Raw genomic sequence first — 8,414 nt, 5'->3', positions numbered from 1 at the left:
AAAGTGCAACAAATAACAAATCTTAATTTTGACTGCTCAACGAAGGAGCACATGAGAAAAAAAATCAATTTGGACGTGTCGAGTTCAACACAGTGGCAGAAGTGAACAGTGACAGTTGTAACGTGAAGTGATAGTTTGGTTCTGTATATTGCAATACAAGCAGAGTTAGAAAGCTTGAAAGTTGAATCGTTTGCGAAACGAGTGCGTATGTGTGTAGGAGGGGCATTCGGAAGATGTCGCAACAGTTGAACGCAGCCAGTCACTGTAATACTATGCTCGGTAGTATTGCGAACAGTATCGGAACGAACAATAGTATCGCCTGCAGTATGGGCAATAACATCCCGAACAATTTGACCACTTGTGCTACCATCCCCAACAGTATGATCGCCACCATGTCCAGTCCGGCCGGTAATGCGTCCAACGGTCCGACCAGTAACGGCAACAGCAACGGTGGAACCGGTGCTAATGGCAGTAGCAACGGACCTTCGTCGACACCGGCGACCCCAACCAACAATTGCCAGTCAATCCGTTACTGCTGTAAGTAGCCCCATTTGACATCTACTCTTTTATGTATTTGCCTGCCAGTCAGTCCCAATCCAGCGATATTTTTCACATCAAATGATGGTTTGCGTTGAGACCTCTTTGCTACGACAAGAGCCACATCGGCATAGCTGAAAAAATAGTTTTTTTTTCGCTTCAAGTAAACCCTTACCATGAAAATCTTAAACTCTCAAAAAAATGTCGCCGAAACTCTCCAGGAATATAGGGGTATTTTCACCGGGGTCTACAAAATATTTCGACGCCTCGTTAAAACACTCTTAGATTAGGTTACGAAAGGAGGTTTGTTTCAATCGGCATCAGATTCGATTCTTTGTTGTTATCAGCACCATGACATACAACAAAGCTCAATACAATCATAGTTGCTAAATTTCATGGCACCAGAATCGCAACCAGCTGATATTTTGTAACAACAACGCTACATCTAGCTCTTGTGTGAGTGTGGCTTACTTCTGATTCTGATAAGCCATCGCACTGATTGATTAGAATCCTTTCTTCTCCCGATGGAGCGATAGATCGTGGGTCATTCGCACTGTTTTGCCCTCATACACCTGCAGCGAGGAAAAATAATCAACTTGCTCTCGTTTAGTTTACCCCCACCCCTAGTAATAATCATCTACGATCGATCGTTGCCCCGTGGAGGCTCTCCTATCTGGTTGATCTTGTGGCTTAGCATGATGGAAGTGCTGAATGGATTGTGGATAGGCACGACGAATGGTCGAGAGGAGTGTGTGAGAGAGATTAGTAATTTCAGCTTCAACCCCACAAAATGAAGTGGCGGCGGCGGTGGTGGTGGTGGTGGTGGTCTTACGTTAGTGGTGCGGAGCTGGTTGCCGTGCTAGTGATCGTACAGCCCCTAGTAGCTGCATGACACGGCCTAGCACAAGGGTTGAAGAGAAATTTTCATTCCGCTTTCTAGCTTTCTTTCCGCTGCGTTCGTTCTCCTTTCTTCCGACTGCGCCCCCACCGTTCAGCATTGGTGGAGAGCTATGCGGTGGCTTTCCTTCTCGGCTTTCTGTCATCTTCTTTCATTCCTCCCGTCGCGGGAACCCGTCCCTCCGTTCCTCTCCACCATGTTCCGTACCACCCAAAAACCCATCTCATGCTGGAACGTTTTTTTTTCGCTTTTCTGCCTTTTGTCGCCTTTCTTCGTTGCGATTCCGATCATGCTGACGACGACGTGTGACGAAATTTGAGTCGCGTTTTAGACGAAACCCACGGTCTGAAGGCACTCCTTCCAAACGCTCTGCTTCCTATCGTGTACTTTTCGGTAACTAGCATACGCAAGCGATTCATGCAGCAACCCCAAACTGTCACCCGTGGCGAAAGCAAATTGTTGCACACGAAGAAGAATGATTGTAATTTTATTTTGAAACCCTCTTCAACCTTTACCTGCATATGTCGATTTCATTTCTCATTTCATTTCTCGTCAATATAACTCAATGCTCGTGGTTATCGTTAAAATTAAATCAAAATACCCGGAGCTGATTCCCCAATACAGAGTGATTCTTTGTGCAAAGAAAGTTGCTTTGGAAAGCCGTTAATGCCTCCAATTAAAGGGTCGATTAAATAATGCATAGAGAGCTATTATGGCAGTACAAGTTATTCAATGCAGCCATTCAAAAGTTTAAAATTTTTAGATTTTTGTTATCAGAAATCCATTTTTTTATTTAAAACAATGCTTAGTGATGTCATTCCTGATCGTATTTAGTATCTAAAGATATTTTTTTGTACGGTAAAATTCTACGTTCGTAACATACATTTTTTCATAATCCTTTGATAATTAAGGACTAAATTTTAATTCTATAAACAGTTTGGGCAGTGGTGGATCCGGGTCAATCAATCGGACACTCACACTTTACGTGCGTTTAGTCACACCCTTGTCGCTTCTTCGGTAAATCCAAAGAGAAAGAGATGAAGTGATAAAGGGAGTGAGAGCGAAACTCCGAAGTTCGTTTATTGCGTCGTGGCCTCGCGATCGCAATGAGCGACAGGTGCGGTAGAAAATTGCAAAGGCTCAACGATCGATCAGGACCTGTTCGATGTGAGGGATGTTGTGGGGTGAATTTTTCGGTGTTGTGAATCGGTGATTTATCACGGAAAAGCGAATGGGAGTTTCTCGCACGAATAAACGTATGCAATTTCGTACGATCACTTGTGAAAGGATGCAGAATACGTAGGGATGGTACATTATTTACGCTTTCCAAACAATACTACCAAGTACAGCAACAGAAGGGAGTAGCTGTCAGAAAAAAAAAATAATTAAATCATTCACCCTTTGTGTGGATGAAAAAGGTACTAATCTATGAATAGTTCTTTTAAATTATCCATCCATATGTGTCGTCAGACTAGATCCATCACTGCAATTTCGAATGTTTCGAATGATTGTAACCAACGATTCGACTGACAGGAACCTTTGGGTTTTCGAACAGTACCCAATTCCAAAAAGACAGCTGAAGGTATTTTCAATTTTAAATGTCACTTTATGAACAGCGTGCTACTTCAAAAGCATGACTCGTTCGTGTTCCATTGGTCTACATTCATGTTGAAATCCCTTTATTTACATCTGACCATCATTTATCAGTGGTTTTATGGTTTGTTTATCCCTTGCCCTACGGCTCGATCCCTTGCTCGAACTGTTCTTTGTCAAGAGCATTGCATATGGTAACATGAAAATCAGTGAAAGTTAGTTGATCGATGGTTGGGGTTGGGCATGCGCATCACGCTTGGGTATGTATTTTTTTTTTTCCTTAGCGCAAATTGACGCACTTACGCACACGCAAATCGGTTTGTACCGTACCTGCGGGCAGGTAGAGGTATAAACATGAAAGAAAATTGAAAAAAGGCTCGTTTGTCGTTCGGAAAGAATACTCTTGCTTGAGTATTTGGTTGAGTATCCAGGTTCAACCTGTCCTCGCGAGTTCGCAAGTGTCTCCCCGGGGGTTCATCAGGTTATGTAGAAGTGCGGGATAGTCCGTCTAGAGATGAATCGAGCTTCTCCTCTTTCCCCTCATACCTTTCAGCATGGCTTGAAATGTTCAATGGTTCGCCTGTTCGCAGAAGGAGATGGAATGTCTTAAAGACCTAGCCGGTGCCGCAAAGGCAACGCTGCAACATCGGTACGAATTCACGATTATCATCATCAAGACCGAGCACTGGTGCTTGGTGAAAGTCTTTCACGCGTTGTGAATTGTTTGGCGCTGTGTTGCCCTTTCAGGGCGTCGGGCATTCTTCGCTCGCTCTGGCATACGAAAGTCTCGATGGATAGGTTGACGGTTTTCCAAAGCACGCATGGAACAGGTCTGTGGTGATGAGTGGCGAGTACCTGCTACGTACCGGATCTATACGCACCGAAGGCGATCGTGCGATGATTCTTCACCAGTTTATTTTTTTTGTCTACCGTGTTTGCTTCTTGCTCTTGGATACCATGCAACATCCGCAAAGGGTAACCATCTTAACGAGCGGTCCGAAAGAGAGGGAGAAATATAATGTTGAAATCTCCGGTTTTGGGGAGAAGCCAGTTACGAACCAAAGGGGAAAAAGAATCTAGGTCAATCGACCCGGGGTGGGACCTCGACAAACGCTGCTGGATCGCTAGTGATCTTAAGATCACTTTCCACTGCATGGATACTGAGTCATGGCGGACCCGGTCATGAGATAGAGGTTCGCTGATTGTTGTTGGGTTTTTCCCCAAAAAAGTAATAGTAATAAAACAAGCAACCATTCGGATGGAGGAAAATCGCTACGTGTGTTATGTGGCATAAGATAACTTACACCTCAGCGAGCGCTCGACTTTTCACAAAGATCAATCAACACGATATAGTTGGGAAGTGAGAGTTGTGTAGAAATAGCAGCAAGTTGGCAGCATTTTACCGTGACCGAGCCGTAGAAGCCATCAGCATCGATGGTGATGGCACGCACGTCCCTACATCGAGGTATGTGTAGAAGCGGTGTGGTGACTGTTTGGCAGATCGAGTAGATCGACAGATGTCCCTGAGGCTTAGATTTCGACTCCGGTCGGTTCATTTCGTGTATAAGAATTGGTATAATGTACATCAATTGACATGAACTTAATGATTCCCACAAAAAAAAACATTTTAAAATAGTTTTACTAAAATTCTTATCCGATGAGAGGATGATGTAAGGCGCCCAAACATAGGTAACAAGTATGAACACATTTGTATTAAATGCTGCCGTTACCACTGTTGTCGTCGTTGTTGTTATTTTGGGTTAAGCCTGGTTTCGTAACTGCCCAGTAGATCCTCCCTCCCTGGCGAAGAGTCGAAGCTACTACAAACAACCCGTTCGACTGCTGGAGGTGGCTGCTAAGTTGCTTTCTTCGTTTTCTATTTTCTAGCTGAAGCTTTGTTATTTTGGGAGTTTTTGGGCGCTTTTCCCCACCATCTTAACAGACGTTCGTGTTTGCGAGAGAGGGAACAACAGGCCTAAATGGCCAACCCTTGGCCAACGCGAGGCAAACGTTAGCACCGCGTGTCAATAAACTCGAATTCGATTCACCTTGTGCCTGATGCCGTCGGTTTAAGGATTGTTGAAGAGTGACTGCATACAAACTATTCGCTCCAAGCGTTAGTCGTGGTGGCACCCCGCAGTCGAAGTAGTATATGTGATGGTTGCACATTGTAGTAGAAACTGCTATCTTTGCAGTGTTTTCTTTTGTGCCTCATCGAATATACGTTCATCGGGTATCTTCTGCTCGATCCATACTTATTCTTTGCACTCTCGATCGAGAGGGAAAGCTTTCACTGCTGGTTTCGTGTCTCAATCTGGCCACGATCCACCCATAACACCGTGCACACTAGTACCGTTTCGCGATCTAGGTCAACGGTAACGGTACCACGAAGGGTATGGAATTTATTATTATCTGCACTTGTATGGAGCTGGGCATGATGGTGCTGTTTCTTTTTTGAGAAGAATCATCTTTTCAATTAGGATTGTAAAGATACATTCTTTCAATATTTCAAAGTTCCTTTATTGCCTGACTTTCAAGATCCTTACGTTTGGGTGAATGAGCAATGCTTTTGAACCATAGTACTATCTACATCATACGTATACTCTGTACGGAATAATCTATTGCATTATGTATTTGACCATGCAAAGAGCAATGAAAGACAGTAGCGTCCGGTAAGGCGACGAACCTCTTACGATTCAATTTCGACCAAAACATAGCGGAAACGGTTTTTATGCTTACTTTCACTATCCAAACTATCCGGGTCTTGAGGACAGTGAGAACTACAGCAGTCGATTTGGGTAGCGAGGGAATATTAACAACGAAACAAAAGCAAAACATACCACGAATCTACACAAAAACTTGTCCCAAGGAGGAAAAAAGAAAAACGCACAATGGTGCTGGGAAAAGGAAACGAAACAAGAAAGACACACTTAACACACAATTCATTTCGAGAAAGGGTTTTAGAAAAGAAAGCATTCTTTTCGTTTTGGCAGCAGCTTCCCAGCCGCATGACACATTCCTCCCAGCCCTTCCCCGTACGTTGTGTTCGCCTTCGCCGAAATCTATTCCGTCGCGGCGGTGACATACATCCGCACCGCAACGTATGGCCGGCGTTGGTGGCCCTGGTAGTTGGCTGCTGGTGGAATGGTTGGAAATTGTGTATACCGAACGGTTACCGTACCGTTCGTGACCATTTGTCGCGCCAGCATACTTTTCACCGGTTGAGGTACGGAAAACAACATAAAAACATTAACGGGAAGAATGGCACCAACCGGGCAGGGAAAATGAATGCACGAAACAAGTTTATTCCGCTTTTCGCGTGGTGCCGAGGATAAAGGGGGAACCGTACGAATCCAAATCCAATATCAGACTGCAGCCGGTACCCGGTACCAAGTGGGTGAAGGACGTTAGCAGTTAGCTGGCAGCGCAGTTTTGGGTTGTTTCGGAAGAGTTTTATGGGTACCAGAAGTAATGCTGATTTGAGAATAATCATCAGAAATGGAAGCATTTTTCGTTTGACCTAGTTGAAACAAAAATGCTGTTGTTTACAGTAGTTTACAAATAAAATGACCGAGTATTTGAGCTGTTTAAAAAAGGCCACTGTATTTTGTGCTGTCCTAAAACAAACGAGAAGGCAAAATCGAATTGCAAAAAAAAAAATCATACCTTTTTATCTTAATTTGCCGAAAAAATATAGCTTTTAGAAGTATTCCAACATCAATTTTGTACATTTTTGCAACAGTTGCATCGTACGGTGTTGTGCGACACACCTTCTAATAATGTTCCGGTGGGTAAAATGTAAATTTTATTAGCAAACTTGCGGGTCCGGGTTCTTTTGAATGCAGGTCGGACAGTGAACACTTTAACACGTTTAAATTCTTCATTTCTGCGCGTTTTTCACTAGCAAAAGCCACCCAACTGATAATGGCAATGCTGGTAAAGCTGAAAACGATGATGATGATGACGCTCTCATACCGAGCGCGATTGGTGAAAGTCTTCTCGGTTGAAAGAGAAAATTCTTCGCCCATCATGCCATCATCATACATCGCCTGGTTGACTCACAAATACTCGCTCGCGATCTGTGGTACGATCTTTGCAACGAAACCAACCGGTTGCGAGAGGATGAGTGTACTAGGAGGAAAAAGAAGCGGAAGGCAATGTAGCAGGGCTTCTTGTATGATGGAGATGCCAACGGTTTGGCATCTCCGGGTGGGGTAAGCGGGACTGGGGTAAAATTAAGAAACACTTTCTATTTTGTCTTGCTGTTTTTCTTTTCTAATGCAATGTTTCGAACTCTGCAGTCTCACAGCGTTTCAGTTTCTGCTAGACACATGTTTAGTACGCTGATGCAGAATGTATACACGCGTGCGATTATGCTCGACTTTGCAGTGCAGAAACTATACCCAAGCTAGTTACTCTTGTGGCTCGTGAGCAGCCGAAGGATGTAACGGAAAGCTAATGATAGAAGATGATCGTTCAACCTGTACAAGGCTTATTTTCAGTATTGACCGGTGTAATGTTTCTGTGCAAAATGATGACGACACTGCATGATAAGTGGTTCACCACGATTACGGTTCGATGCGAGGTCGAGTTTCTTGACTTCTAAAGCAGAGGAGAAATTATAGTGGCAAAATCGAAAAGTGACAGTGCAATGAAAGAGAAAGCCGACAATCGTCATCAGCATCATCGGCATGCATATACATGTCATTATTCATCAATCTGCCGATCCTTGCCATTTCGTCGTCCATGGCTGGTGCTGAGAGGCCTTTGCTCTTTCCTTTTCTGTCTCACTGTTTGTTTAAAACTAGCAACAGGATCACAGGATCCCTGTTTTGAACAGATCATGACGCGTCAGAAAAGATCTTCACCACCCGACAGGTGCATGAAGCAGCAAAACAAACAGGAGTTAACCTAGTTTTCGGTATCCTTCGTTGGCATGTGAGCTTGATCTCCGATCTTTTGTTTTCCGTTATTCGACAAGGGAATGTATTCCAACCTTCATCCATATTCCAAGAGCAAGGGGTGCCCGGGTAGAGAGATTTCGTCGCTTGCAGCTTTTTGCTTAAGTTGAAATCTTTCACATGTACAAGGCGGTGTTCTCTTCGTACACTGTATTACCGTTTGGTGTTGCGGATGGTGGAAGTAACTTTCTCTCCCTCGCGGTGGTCGAACTAGCCTGGTCCGGGATGTTCTCGTTACGTTTTTACGAGCAAACTTCCCGCTGTTGTGCCTGCGTTCCATCCGCTTCCACCAACCAGTGCGATGACAACGGCTCTTCGAGGATAGCGATGTCACACCCAGCCGTGTTATTTGCGGCGTACCTTTCGGGTGAAAGTTTTCGTGCGCCATTCTCCCCGCCGGTCCACCGCCATCGTTCTTCCGCTTA

At 44.3% G+C, this 8,414-nt stretch overlaps 1 protein-coding gene across 1 annotated transcript in view; it reads left to right on the top strand.

The window, feature by feature from the left end:
• The first annotated feature begins 209 nt into the window (after positions 1-209).
• Positions 210-8,414, top strand: part of LOC128709810 (probable serine/threonine-protein kinase cdc7) — a 34,111-nt gene continuing 25,906 nt past the window's right edge. Inside the window, exon 1 of the mRNA XM_053804829.1 lies at positions 210-537. Coding sequence (XP_053660804.1) covers positions 234-537 — 304 coding nt within the window. The 5' untranslated portion in view covers positions 210-233. The remainder of the gene's footprint in view (positions 538-8,414) is intronic.

This window comes from Anopheles marshallii, chromosome 2 (genome assembly GCF_943734725.1).
Source record: "Anopheles marshallii chromosome 2, idAnoMarsDA_429_01, whole genome shotgun sequence".
Taxonomy (NCBI): Eukaryota; Metazoa; Arthropoda; class Insecta; order Diptera; family Culicidae; genus Anopheles; species Anopheles marshallii.
Note: the sequence above shows the minus strand (reverse complement) of the source record. Positions and strands in the feature narration are given on the sequence as shown.